The sequence below is a fragment of the Emydura macquarii genome, unplaced genomic scaffold, assembly GCF_026122565.2.
Source record: "Emydura macquarii macquarii isolate MOO-44397 ecotype Brisbane River unplaced genomic scaffold, CSIRO-AGI_Emac_v2 contig_561, whole genome shotgun sequence".
Classification (NCBI taxonomy): domain Eukaryota; kingdom Metazoa; phylum Chordata; order Testudines; family Chelidae; genus Emydura; species Emydura macquarii.
Genome location: NW_027130698.1, coordinates 2,568,060 through 2,581,846, shown reverse-complemented (window position 1 = coordinate 2,581,846; position 13,787 = coordinate 2,568,060). Strand labels below are relative to the sequence as shown.

Here is a 13,787-nt window from a genome sequence, read left to right as displayed (position 1 = left end):
GCCTAGAGTATTGTAACGCTTCAATTTCAGGAGTTTCTTGTGCCTCGTGTTTCTCCAGTGCAGTTTATGAAAAATTCAGCAGTGCCCATTCTCACAAGTAGTTGGCTGGCTGGGACAGTAAGTTTGTTCCCATTTAAAAATCTAGAAACTGACATCCCACAAAACTTGATTTAAAAAAAAAAAAAAAGTACAAAACACAAGACTGAAAGGCTGTCTGTACTACTACTTTGATAGGAAGAGCCACTATCTTCTAGTTGTCCTTGCTGGTCTGAATAACTTGTGTATATATATCTAATACTGCATGTCTTAATTATGATCTTGAGAGACAGGAAACCAAGCATTTTGCAATTGGTTTGTATATTGTAAATAAATATGACCAAGTCTGTTCTGGCATTAAAATATCAACTAATAAAACTCCAGTTTATTCCTGCTTTTTAAGTGTTGTTAAATGTTAGATATTTTTAAATGAGGGTTTTTGACCTATGACTCCTATGAAGAATCTATATAAACCTCAAATTGTTTGTTTTTTGAAGTGCCTAGCCACAGAATACAAATATAATTGCACAGTAGCTTCTGTATGGCTTTGTCAATGCTAGAGTTTTTCCCTATAGCTTCCCAATCATGCTACCAGTGATGCAGTTCCATTAGTGAGAGTGCAAATGTAAATGAAACACCAGCAGCTGTAGGTGTTCTTACTGCTTTGGTGTTTATCCCTCCTTAAAGCAGGTCTAGACAAAACAGTACTTAATTTGAGGGGAAGAGGGGAACTAACCATTGGCTCCTGAGCTTGTGTCTGTGCTAGTTCACAGCACTGCTGCCATTTATACTAGGCATGGGCAATTTTCAGGGAAAACATCTTAGCCTGTGAGTAATCCTTTCATGTAAAGCTAATAATTTTACTGCTCTCTCAAGCAATCTGGCCAATCTTTCCAAATGATCCTGGTTTCTATTTTTATTTATTAGCTACCTAGAGCCTTATTTAGAGGGTGTGCTCTAATTTCAAAGCGTAGGGAAGTCTTGTATTCGGATATATAACCTCACTTATTCTTGGGCTGTTGGATCATCCATTAGCAATGGCAAAGGAAAAATCGGTCAGATACCCTATTGTATGTTAAAATCTTATGTATTATCGGGGATTTTTCTCTTTAAAAAACAAAACAAATAGCTTAGGAAAAAAACTAAGTGTTCTCACCTATGTGGTGGGCAGTATTTAACGTTTAGAAATCTGTCTGTTGAAAATGTGGGCAAATGTCCTGTATGTGGAAATTGGAATACATGGAGCAAGAAAACTGAAATATTAGAGTTGCTACGTTCCTGGGATTTGAGGGGAAATATTGAGTATGAAAATAATATATTTGTGGTTCTTAGGACTTTTTTTCTTATGGGGAGAGAGGCAGAACTCTGATTACACAGGATTTGTCCTAAATCAGTATTAATAATAGTTTTAAAATGTAATCTTGTCTACATACACAGTGGGCCTGTGCAGTATCAATTTTCTATAAATAGTGTAAAAGGACACTGCACAGTACTGTTGGAACAGGCTTTCGGTGTAAAATGTTGTTTTGACACTCTACCTGTTAAGGTTCTATAAACTACTCATTTAAACTTGTAAATATTGGCAGCACAGAATGAAAGGCAGTCTTTTTAATTACTTTTAAAGTTTACAGTACTTTTAATTCAGTAATAATCTTCTCCTTGTAAAGGAATAAGTTGGAGGCTATAGGGTATGCTTTTTTTTGTGTACAAACTGCACTGCTGTTAGAAATGTAAATATTTGCAGAACTTACACTTGTCAAGAGTCCCTTTCTTCTTTGCTCATCTCTGATCTGATTTCCTATTGTGGAAGTGATTCTGCTGCTGGTAATGGTATTGCTTTTTTTTATGCCTCTAGAATATAATCTGTTTCCGTTAGTGTTGACATTTCTAGAGAGCAGTGCTCTTATCTCAAGAGTAGAAGTGCTTCTGTAAAAAGTATCTTTCAGTACTGAAAATGTTTTAGCGATGAGAAATTGTAAAATTTTTGTGCTGATCCAGAGAACAGCAGGAATAGACAACATTCTTTACTCTGTGACAATAGCTGTTTTAGGTTAGTTTCTTGATGGAGCAATAGGGGCTGAAAATATTCACCAAGTAGTGTTAATGGTAGTCAGACAAATTTGTAGGTGTGAGCTAATATGCCATTTGTCCTGGTTCCTTTTCTGACTACTTCTCTTCTCCCTACCACTACCTTCTGTGGCATACATCCAGGTGGCAGTGACTTGGGAATGCAAGTAAGAATGGTATTGCTATCTCATTCTTTAGTCTTCTAGTCTCATTCTAGTCTTCCAAAGAGAAATATTAGCTTGTCACAAATTAGCATGTAGCTAGTTTGTCAAAGTGCTGCATTAAATATGTAGAAACTGGTGTGATCCCAGTATTTAACTTTTCCCTCCATTGTGTGTGGATTTTTTTTTAAATGCACAGCTTATGGAGGCAGAAAGGTGTATTAGATTTGTGAAAAGCTTTGATGTAAGAGCTACGCAGATTAGTTCAGAGAAGAACTGGAAGTGGAACTTCTAAAGAATATGTCTTTTCAACATTTAGTTCTAGGGCTGTTGAGAATCCTGCTGTGCTACTTCTGTTTTTAAGTCTGTTTGAAGTAACTGTTGAAATACTGAATTCTCTTTTTTTTTTCTGTATGACTGTGTGACTTCTTTCTGTGTGACTGACTCATCTAAGTTGCTGTAACTAAGCAAATTTGGAGGTGAGGGTATATATAGCATCCTTGCTGCTATTGAGGTGATCTTGGGGGGGTTGATTTAAAAAACCAAGTCTTGTGTAGGAGCTGTTCTCTAAGTTTTGAATTGAACTTTTCTGCTGAAATACCACTGAACAGAATAATTTATGTAGCTGATATACTTAATGCTTCATTCTCTACTTAGGGAAGAAAACTCTGCTTTATCTTTCATAGAAACCAGCTACCTCTAATAAGATAGCCTTCTGGTCTTCCTGTTTCTAAAATCAGTTGTGGACATCATTATGTGTTAAGTGGCGTTTGTGAAACTAAGAATATGCATGGCTTTTTGGCTCTCAAAGTAGTTTTGAGAAGATGCTTGATGTATTTATATTTTTTTAAATAATGGTGATTTGAAGTAAGTTGCTATTTTAAAAAAAAAAAAAAAAAAAAAAAGGTAAGAAACCATTGGCATGCTCAAATATAATATGGTCTGGTAATTGCTGAGGGGAGCCTATCAGCAAAACTCAATAAGCAATCTAAGTGACTTTGAAGAAGACTTCTCAAATTTGAGGGCTATTATAGCAGTATCCTGAGTTTCTTCAGTTACCTTACTTATAACTATGGTGCTTGAAGAAAAAACACTCCATCTTTTCACTCTCTTCTCTCCCAACACCAATTAAAATGAAAGGGTGAACTTTAAGAAATGCTTCAAAGTGAAACAGTGAGCAAGTCTATTATAATTAAGGATAAGATAGTCAGAGGCAGCGGGAACTTGGAGCTCTCAGCTGCCATGAGTGGCGGTGGGGGGCCTGCAGACCCAGAACTCCCAGCACAGGCCCCAAGCTCCCAGCCTCTGCAGGCAGTGGGGTGGACCCTGCCTTCCTGTTCTCATCCCATCCCCCAGTGAGCCCCATTTTGTCAAAAATAGTTATTTTTAGTAAAAGTCAGGGAAAGGTCACGGTTTCCATGAATTTTTGTTTATTGCCTAGGACCTCTCCCTGACTTTTATTAAAAATAACTGACAAAATTTTAACCTTAATTATAATGAAGAAAATGATGTGATTGCAAATGGGGCAGACTTTTCTTCCTTTTAAAACCTTTTCAGACTAGCTCAAACCCTGGTGAAGATAGTAGCAACTGCAATTCACCTGCTTTTAACATGTTACCACGCTGCAGTTTAGTGGCACCAGTCCACTACTCAGTGGATATGTTTGCAGAGCTGGCGCTAGACATAAGCAGACTAAGCAATTGCTTAGGGCCTTGAGCAGTTCAAGGGATCCCCCTATTCATTGTTTATTGTAAGAACTTGCCTGTTTTAGTGGGGGGGAGGAGTATTCTTGCTTCGGGCCCCCAGTGGGCTAGCACCCCCAGTGTGTGTTTGCATCATGAATCCACCACAGAGAGTACTAACTGGCAGAGATGTAGAGGATATAATTAGCAAGGCGAGGGGTATGAGGATAGTTTGACAGTGGTTTCTCAACCTTTTAAGTAGCAAGTACCCCTTAACTTCTGAAAATTTTAATAAGTACCCCAACACGCAGTTTTCCACTCTGGGAGCTGGGATTGGGCAGGAAGCGGGCGGCTGCTGCCTGCCTCCCTTCACTGGGTTATTCGCCATGTACTCCCTGCCTGTGTCTCACAGGTTGAGAAACTATGGTTTAAGAGATGTTTCTTTCAGTCCGAGGTTGAGGCAGACTGACTGGGCAGCATGAGGTAGGGAAGCTTGGAATGTCACTGTACTGTATTGAGCTTATGCCCGCAGAACTTTGTTAGTCTTTAAGGTGCTACAGGACTCTCATTGTTTTTACTGTACTGTATCTGTCCTGAGAATAAAGAGTCTGGTGCTGGATTGACACACAAATCCGGCAATTTCCAAGAACACTAAGTTTTCGTACACAAGCTGAAAACAGACTGTACTTCACTTCAAATGTTTGTCCAGTTCAGCCTTAGTAAACTATGTTCTGTTGATTCCATAATTCACTCTAGAGGCTCCACTAACTTATTAATGGGAGGCCCAATCATGCATGTTGTTGCCTTACCCCAAACATGTTTCCTTTTCTGGTGGTCTTTCACTTGGTCTAGGAAAAAACTTTAATGAACACTTTAAAGCTGCTTAGTCTTGGGTTTTTAATTTAATGTAAAAATGTCAGCAATATAAGATATATCTATCTGTACCTATATGACAGGGTATCCTGTGAGAGATGTTGCTTTTTGCATCAAATTCCATCTGCCTTTTGTTTTGGATACAACATGTTTTGACTGTGCCTGAGTCGCTGTACTTAGGAGATGATCAGGGTATAGATTCTACCTCTTGCAGCTAATTGGATTTTTTTTTTCTTATTCTGTGACTTCTCTCAGATATTGAGTGGGAACCTTATTATGGGGTCTGTTTCTTTTTTTTTTTTTTTTTTTTTTTAAGTAAATTTTAGGCACCAACTGTCAAATGATGTTACAGGTTTGATGTGAGGAATGCTTGATGAAGAACACAGAGCAAGGGTTGTTGGCTTGAAGCAGCTGGTATACAGCATTTTCTCCTACAAAGGCATGTGACTGAATGATTTATTCTTTCTCCAGATATTAATACCGTGCAAAGGGAGCCTTTCAAGCAACAGTCTCTCTACCTGCCAATTTGATTCCTATGTTTTAAAACCAGTGGAAGAAAAATTTCAGACCTTAAATGGAAAGGTATTCCCTTGTTAATACATATCTTGTGGATGAGTTCCCACCTGGGAACATGGTAGGCGAGTGATAGTGGGGAGACCAGACTTTAAGTGATCCTAGGGCAGGCAGTAATTGACAATGTTATCTAATGATTAGAGCAGGTAACTGGAGGTCTCATCTCTGTTCCTGATTCTGCTATTGGGAGTGTAACTCCAAATGCATTTTACAGGAGGGGAAGTGGATCTACAGCCTCTGATTAACATCACTGGATTAGTTTAAAGTATTTGTATTTGTTCATAGAGATAATTAGTGGAACAAATTCAGATGGGCTGTCTATTCTGTACATGAGAACTTTGGGTTGAGTTCTATGCTTGTATTCTAGCTGTACTTGTGCAGACAGGAGGGGGAAAGTTTGTCCAGAAGAGGATGGAACAGAGTCACAAAGACTTCTTTCTTAAGTTATAAATTGCTGCCATCTGACACTCTGCACAAACTGATTCAGAAACTTTCTTGTGACATAATGTTACAAAGTTAAAGATGCATTAAAACAAACTGAACAGTCATGCTAATTGCTATAAATGAGAAATCCTGCTGTGTGGATTGTTATCAGCTGGAGTGGCATTTTTTTTCCCCAGTGTAGTTGGAAACGAAGTTGAGTTATTTATTTAAATGGGTTGTTATCCCTAAAGCCCATAAAATAAGTTTAAAAAGTTTAAAAAAAAATGCTAAGGATGAATGTGGACAAGGGTGGTGGTTTTGTTTTTTTTTTTTTAACGTGGCTGGTAGCTTTTGGGTGCCCACCTTAAGGCACCTTTTAAAGGGGCATGACTTATGAGAAGATGGGTACTTGGCATTTTCTGAAAACTGGACCCTTTTAAGGTGTCTCAAGTTGAGTACCTAAAATCTTGGGCACCTACCCTCTTCTGAATCTTGACCAAATGTGTCTGAGTTTCCTTCAACAAATGGTGCAGTGAAGAGCAAACTTGTGAGATCATCCAAGATTACTAATGTGGATTTAAAAAACAAAAATCACTCCCTGAATTGTTGAAGCAAGGGAAATGTGGAAGAATCTTTGCCCCCCCCCCCAAAAAAAAAAAAAAAAAAAAACTTAGTGGTCTTTTTGGTCTTACAAATACTCCTTTTTTTCCCCCTAGTGTAGAGAACTATGTATTACAATTGTCAACTTTGAGGGGGGGGGATTTCTGCTCACTATTATGATTATTTTTTTTTCTTTTTTTTCTTTAATTTCAGGAAATCTTTGTCCAAGGAAGCTTGATTATTTTAGGAACTGGTTTTAATCATCATCTCTCAGTACCTGTTCTCTTTGAGGAAACATTCTACAATGAAAGAGAAGAAAGTTTTAGCATATTGTGTATAGCTCATCCACTGGAAGAATCTGAAAGCTTAGGTGTGTACAGAAATGCCAGGAAAACACCAACAGTTGGTCTGCTTAGGTGTGCAAAAAGGAAGTCCTCTGTTTTTGTGGGGCTCAGTATAATTTTTGCTTTGTTTTACAAAGCACTACTTTGGATTGAAAACTCAGGATATTTTTAAATTGGCATGCAATCACTATTGATAGTGTAGCTAGGAAAGACACAAACATTTTTTAAAAAGTCAATGTTTGTATAATATGAGACTTAATAAAATTACATTTTAAAAATAGCCTCAATTCAAAATAATGGGATGTCAGCTCTGTGAAATGTTTGTTTTTAATGCAACATGGAAGTAGAATTTCAGATAGATCATTATCTGACAGAATATTTCTTGATACTATTTAAAACTAGTATTTATATCCCTCTTATTAATGGTGTTGTCCCTGTCTACTGATATTTTAAGATTAGGGTAAACTCTTTAAGGTGGTCAGTTGCTGTCTTTAGAAGTCTGATACCTGTTTTTTGCAGCAGCTTTTCTTTTGGTGATGCCTGACTTTAGTGTTGGAATTTTTTTAATTCTTGCTTCTTAAACTGTCTTCATTTGAAATGGATCTGAGTAAGACCACTTTCCTGCTCCAGACTAAGATTAGGGAGATGTTGCCAGAGTAACTGCTTTAAGTATATGTAGTCTTTTTGCAGAATTTTGGCAAGTTGTCTCTGCTTCCCAAAAGTAAAATAAAATTAAAAAGAGAAACTGAAGCTTCTAAAAACTTATGCTGTCCCTAAAAGGTTGAGCATATTTATAATAAAACTATTTTGGCATTTTGGCATGCAGAGGGTCTGGTAAACTGTATAAATGAAACTGCCATTAGGGAAAGGAGACTAATAACTGGTAGCAAAATGTGAAACCTGGATTTGAACAATAAATTTAAACGAGTCTGATTTAATCCCTTGTGGAAACAAACTATAAACCTTAATCTGACTTCTGAAAATAACCTCTCTATATAAAAAAGTGCTGTGTTTTGTCCAGTTGTTTACTATTCCTTCAGAAGAGTAGTAGAAGACTGCCAGATTAGGGTCTGGTTTAGAGGGAATGAGTGCTGAAGTTGCTTATGTCAGTTTGCTTTGGCTGTAGGTGATGAAGTGAAGTTGCCTAGAGAAATGGGAGCAATAATAGCTGCAGTTTCTGCAATATATAGAAGATGGAAAAAGAAACGTGATGCTTTGTGATGCACTAACTACTAGCTTTCATTACAGAAGCATCTACAACCCCATCTCATTCTTATTGCCTGAAAAACATTGAGGATGTGAAAGAATTTTTGGGAAGACATTCTGAAAGATTTGACAAACACATTGCATCTTTCCATAGGACTTTTAAAGAACATGAAAGAAAAAGCCTACGACACTACATAGTCAGTATCTCATTTTTAAGCTTTGATCTAATGTATGTACCAAGGAAATACACTACTTGAATTTATTTTATTAAAGCTTTTCAGTATCACGCAATATTTTGTAACTAGAATTGTAAAAATGTGGGGTATTTAGTCATAAAGTATATGGTAGTTTACTGCTTTTTTTAATTAAAAAAAAAATCAAATCCTGCTTGTCTTACTGAAGTGCATAGTTGTATTGATTTGAATGGAACTACTTGCCTGAATAAGGTAAACAGCATTTGTCTGAGTTCTAGCATTGCATTGCTCATATTTAAGTAACAGTGACTTTTCAAAATCTCATGTCTTGGTTTTTCAGGATTCTGTTAATGCACTTTACACCAAATGCCTCCAGCATTTATTGAGGGATTCTCACTTGGTAAGCACTATTTCAGTAAATCTATACTGTAAATCTATACTGTTGCTTAGATGATACATTTAACTCCGTGCATAAATTCCCTTATCTTCTAGCGGATGCTTGCAAAGCAGGAACCTCAGATGAATCTGATGAAACAAGCGGTTGAAGTAAGTATTTGAGGCTGGGTTTAAAAATATCATTGGGTTATTTGTATCTTTCCTTTCCTTTCTAAACTGTGGTGTTTATTCCCCAGATGTATGTACATCATGATATTTATGATCTGATCTTTAAATATGTGGGAACTATTGAGGCAAGCGAGGTAAGTTTCTTAATGTAACTAATCTATACAAGATTAATGGACCAACTTTTGTGCAGCTTCTAAAAGTGTTTTATTCACTGCTTAGGATTCAGCCTTTAACAAAATTACAAGAAGCCTACAAGATCTCCAGCAAAAAGATATAGGAGTTAAGCCTGAATTCAGGTGAGAGTTGCATGATAAAAGGCTTCTAAATTTACTCTTAATCAGGAATGGATTAAAGTTAAATAGGTCGCAGGTCAGCCCCCCAAATCTGCTCACTACTCCAGAAGAAGGAAGTTCATTTCTTTCTGCACTAGCCCCTGCAACGTTCTCACGTCTCCAAAAGATAGAGAAGTAAAGGCTATGAGACCACAAGTTTGGGCTAGCTGTCCCATTGAAGTGGTCTTAATTCTTTATTGCCTCCAATATCTTAAAACTTCTCTCCTTCTTAGTTTGCTCATCAACACTTGGAACACGAAGTTCTACCTTTTGTTCAAATTCACAAAACCCCTTGACTCCATGGGTGTGCAGGGGTGTGCAGAAGTGTGCCCCGCCTTTTGGGCTTTAATTCATGTTATTGCCTGAAATTTGAATAATTGCACAAGCATTCTTAATTAATACATCACATAAGTCTGAGTTGTATACTAAGGCTTTTCTCTTTCAAAACTATTTTATAGCTTTAATATTCCACGTGCAAAGCGAGAATTGGGTCAACTGAACAAATGCACCTCCCCACAACAGAAGCTCATCTGTCTGCGAAAAGTGGTGCAAATTATTATGCAGTCTCCTAGCCAAAGAGGTTGGTATTCAAGGCAATGAATTGGTGATTGATTTTAATATGTGGCACTTGCATCTCACTTCATCTTGAAAGCACTTTACATACACTCACTAACTTTTTATTTGCATTATTTTCTGTATGGAAGTATTCATGTGCAAATAGAATATTAAGGGTCTGGCTTTCAGAATATTAAGAACAGGCAAAACAGATCCTTAAGAAGTAGTATACTTACTGTTGGCATAGACATCCTGTAATAGTTAGTTATTGTGGGGGAAAAACACTTGACTCGCATTGATACCTCAGCAGAGGGAAACCCTAGATGTTGATTTCGTTCTGATGCAGAACAATATTTTTTTCCTCAAGAAACTGAGTGATCCATTTGTAGCACTGTTAAGTTGCTACAACACTGACATCTGCCTTTCAGTACACGACACTCTTGTAAATACGCAGATTTTTTTCACTCCCCTCTTCCTCCTAAAGAACATTAAATTGGTTGAGACTTTCTTTGCAAAACTTAAAAACAGAATAAAACTGAGGAACAGTAATCCTGGAAGATAAATATTTATTCCCATTATCAAATGATACATTTTTTTAAAATCCATTGAAGATGTAAAATTAAGTTCCCTCAAATAAAACATGTCACCCTTGAAGCCAGATATTGAGTGTTTTGTGTAGTCACACCAAACTGTTTAAAGAGGCTGAAGTAAGAAACTCCCCCTGAAGTGAACAGGGGGCAATAGCTTTCCACAGTCCCCACCTCTCCTCTCCTCTCCTCTCTCTCCTCCCCATCATAAAAGTTACTTTATTATTTGAATATTTTAAAGGAAGGCTCATTGGCTAGAGTGAGACTGTCTATTGGAAGGCTATGCATGGTTTTGGGAGTGGTGGGGTTATTGCAGTCCTAGAGTCATAGAAACCCCTTTACTTCTCGTGAGGGAAGAGTTTGGCAAAGGTTACTCCAAGGTGTGTTTGCACTCTACCATAGGCTGACACTTCTTGAGCGGGCTGGCCCGCTTGGGTCATCTAGAAGATACATTATCTGTTGGATGGGTCTGGCCTCTGAGGGCATCAGTAGAAGATACTGAATAAGTAACCTTTCTATCTGAAATGAGTTTCTGAAGTTTATGTATTAAAATCCCACATTCAGTCCTGGCTCTTATCTTTTGGCCTATTGTGGCTAATGTTAAAGCTTCCTGTTATAAACTTTTATTTCCTTTAGTTAACATGGAGACCATGTGTGCAGATGATCTTCTCTCTGTTTTGCTGTATCTGCTTGTAAAAACAGAGATTCCGAACTGGTATGTAATGGTTTCTTTTTATTGTACAAAGTTTGTAATTTGTACATAATGTTACTGTGTAAACAAAAAATATAGATGCTTCTAGAAATGGCTAACCACAAGACAGGCTTGCTGATGGGTTTTTTTTTTAAATAGTTAAAAAAAAAAAAAAAATTATAATAATTTCTCAAATACGATTTGAAAGGATCTTCCATTCAGCAATAAAATGGAACTTGCTTGTCTCCAGTCCCTGGGGAAGGAACTGTAAATGTTGCTTCTATTCCTTCCCCTTTTCTACTCGATGAGACCTTTTTTTTTTTTTTAATAGCTCTTCCACCACACATCAGATGCTGCTTATTTTTGCCCCACCTGGACTTTTTAATGTGACCCATCTTCACCTCTGGACCTATTTCATGCCAGAATTCCTTATCTCACCTGTCCCAAAGCAGGTGGAAACCAATCCTCAACTCCCAGCTTAGATCTGGGGAACTTGAAATTCAAAGGTGTGGAACACCTGGAGATTTAATCCTGAGGGTTAATGTGATAAGAATTTAGTGTCCTGAGCTATTTACTGCTGAAATCTAACATACTATTAATATCTTACCCCAGTATCCATAAAGGTATAAATCAGAGGTGTAGATGTACTTGCAATGTAACAGTTGCATTAGCATATTCATTGTAATCCTGGAAGTGGCATTTAACAGATATTTTTCTTTGTAAAAAGGCAGCTAAAATTAATCAAGTGCTTATGTTTTCAAGCATCCATAGAATTTAGCACTAACTCTCAATCCTGGAAAGTGAGCCATATTGAATACTAAATGTACCCATATTTTGCATAACTCTTCATTCTTTCATCAGTCAGTTTAAGGGCATGCTGTATGCAAGCACTTATCTCCCTTTATAGTACTTGAGTCAGTTGGTTCAACCTCTTCTGTTCTCCCCTCCCTTCTCAGTTTCAAACAAATACTAAAATAACTCAAAACATAACGTAGTTTAATATTTCACTTCCCTTTCATATAAGAGATTCGAAGTGTAGGTCACATCCTTCAAACACAACAGCTCCTTCTGCCTTCCTCCCTAGGGATCATAACAGCTCAGGGGTCTGTAAATATGGCTGCTAGCTCCTTGTGACAAGAGAATGTGAATTGACTTCTAGTTCCGTCCACTTCTCTTCCCTCTCTGCATAGAATAGACTGAGTAGCAATATTGATAAGCCCCTCTCCCCCACACCTTTATGAACCCTTAAGATTAGTGTCTTTTCTTTACTTTAGGATGGCAAATTTGAGTTACATCAAAAACTTCAGGTTTTGCAGTTCAGCAAAGGATGAACTGGGATATTGCCTGACCTCTGTCGAAGCTGCTATAGAATATATCCGACAAGGAAACCTCTCCGACAGACCAACAGTAAGATAATTTATTTGACCATATTTAGCATTTTACAAGCATTAACTGCTCCTTCTAATACCTTTTTGAGAGGTAGGTATTATCTCTCTCTTACCAACAGAGGTGGGGAAGGGGAAACCGAGTGAGTGACCTCAGCTTCCACACTAGGAAAAAGAAGGAATTGTGTCAGCCAGTTGTCAGACCTTGGGATTTCCAGGTTTCCAGTCTTGCACTGAATCTGTGCATCTCTGTCTGTGCTCGTGTAATATAATTCAGCAGAAAGGATTCTGTTTTCCAGGCCAGTGGATGTGTCCAGTCTCTCAGTGGAGTTTGGCCTCATACACTTAATGATGACCCAACAACAGGCTACTTAGGAGAGCGAGGTATCATCCTTCGGGGAAAATCTCAAACACAGCGTCCCCATCTCTATCTCCGTCTCCTGCACAGCCAGGAGAGAGGCAAAAGATCCCACCGCACTTCTTTGAAAAGAGTAGGGAGCTGGTGTCCTAACTAATAATTTTTCTCAGGTGTGGATGGGGGAAAATATGAGGTTTAATTGGTTAGTGCATAACATCTGCTGCTTTACTTGACAAACTACTGGATACCTTACCATCCCTATGCTACTTATAAAGCACTTTGGGACACGTGGCATGTTAAAGGTGCAGTCTAATCCCAAATTCTTACTCTAGCCTATTATGTGGATCAGAGGCTTTCATTAGTCTGAGGATAAATTAACATTTGATCTTCCATTCCATCTGTTTCTGTTGAAGTATTATTGTCCAGAGTTTTGGGTCTAGAAAATGAATGGCATTCTGTAACTGGCAAGAGTTAAATGTAGTGAATCCATAAGATGTGAAAAGGAATGTGTACTGAGTAATCCACTCTAATTAAAGGCAAATAGTTATCTGTCAAAGTGGAATACTTGGGTGAAAATATCACACACATACATTGCACGATGCTTAGCAAGATGTCATGTAGCCTGAAGCATACAACATAATGAAATACTGTAGCTAGTTGTACAATAACACTATACACAACCTGATCTTTAAAACTGTATTCTTAAAATATTTACTAAGGAAACGAGTTTAAATTATGGTAGCACATATTGGTTTTAGTAACTTTTTAAAAATGCTAGAACTTTATCTTAAGTATCCAGTTGCCTTCTTGAATATCATCATGGTTTTAACGTCAATACAGTATTATAGAGCTCGGAGCCATGCTTTCTCTCCGAGTGCTGTGCAGCCTTTTTCTTTAATGTTTATTTTAAAAACCCTAGCTAAAACCTACATAGTAGCAGTGGGAGTAGAAAAAAGGTTGCACTATAGATCAAAATAGAATTATTCAGCAAGCCTTGACCACTTAGTGCAGCTTCTAAATGTATTCCATTTATACTTCCCAGATAGTGGACACATCTGCTTTGGATTTCTTTCTTCTGAAGCTGATGACATTAACAAATGATTTATGCAATGCAAATAACGAACTTTGTGGCACCAGCATGATAGCCCAGTGGTAT

General features: G+C 37.5%; 1 protein-coding gene across 4 annotated transcripts in view; it reads left to right on the top strand.

Moving 5' to 3' along the window:
* ANKRD27 (ankyrin repeat domain 27) overlaps positions 1–13,787 on the top strand; it is a 64,412-nt gene that overhangs the window by 9,896 nt on the left and 40,729 nt on the right. For all 4 annotated transcript variants that reach the window (XM_067540017.1, XM_067540019.1, XM_067540018.1 and 1 more), the window contains exons 3-12: positions 5,291–5,401; positions 6,629–6,785; positions 8,008–8,162; positions 8,500–8,559; positions 8,652–8,705; positions 8,792–8,857; positions 8,943–9,019; positions 9,514–9,635; positions 10,834–10,912; positions 12,163–12,295. In XM_067540017.1, the coding sequence (XP_067396118.1) occupies positions 5,291–5,401; positions 6,629–6,785; positions 8,008–8,162; positions 8,500–8,559; positions 8,652–8,705; positions 8,792–8,857; positions 8,943–9,019; positions 9,514–9,635; positions 10,834–10,912; positions 12,163–12,295 (1,014 nt within the window). The remainder of the gene's footprint in view (positions 1–5,290; positions 5,402–6,628; positions 6,786–8,007; positions 8,163–8,499; positions 8,560–8,651; positions 8,706–8,791; positions 8,858–8,942; positions 9,020–9,513; positions 9,636–10,833; positions 10,913–12,162; positions 12,296–13,787) is intronic.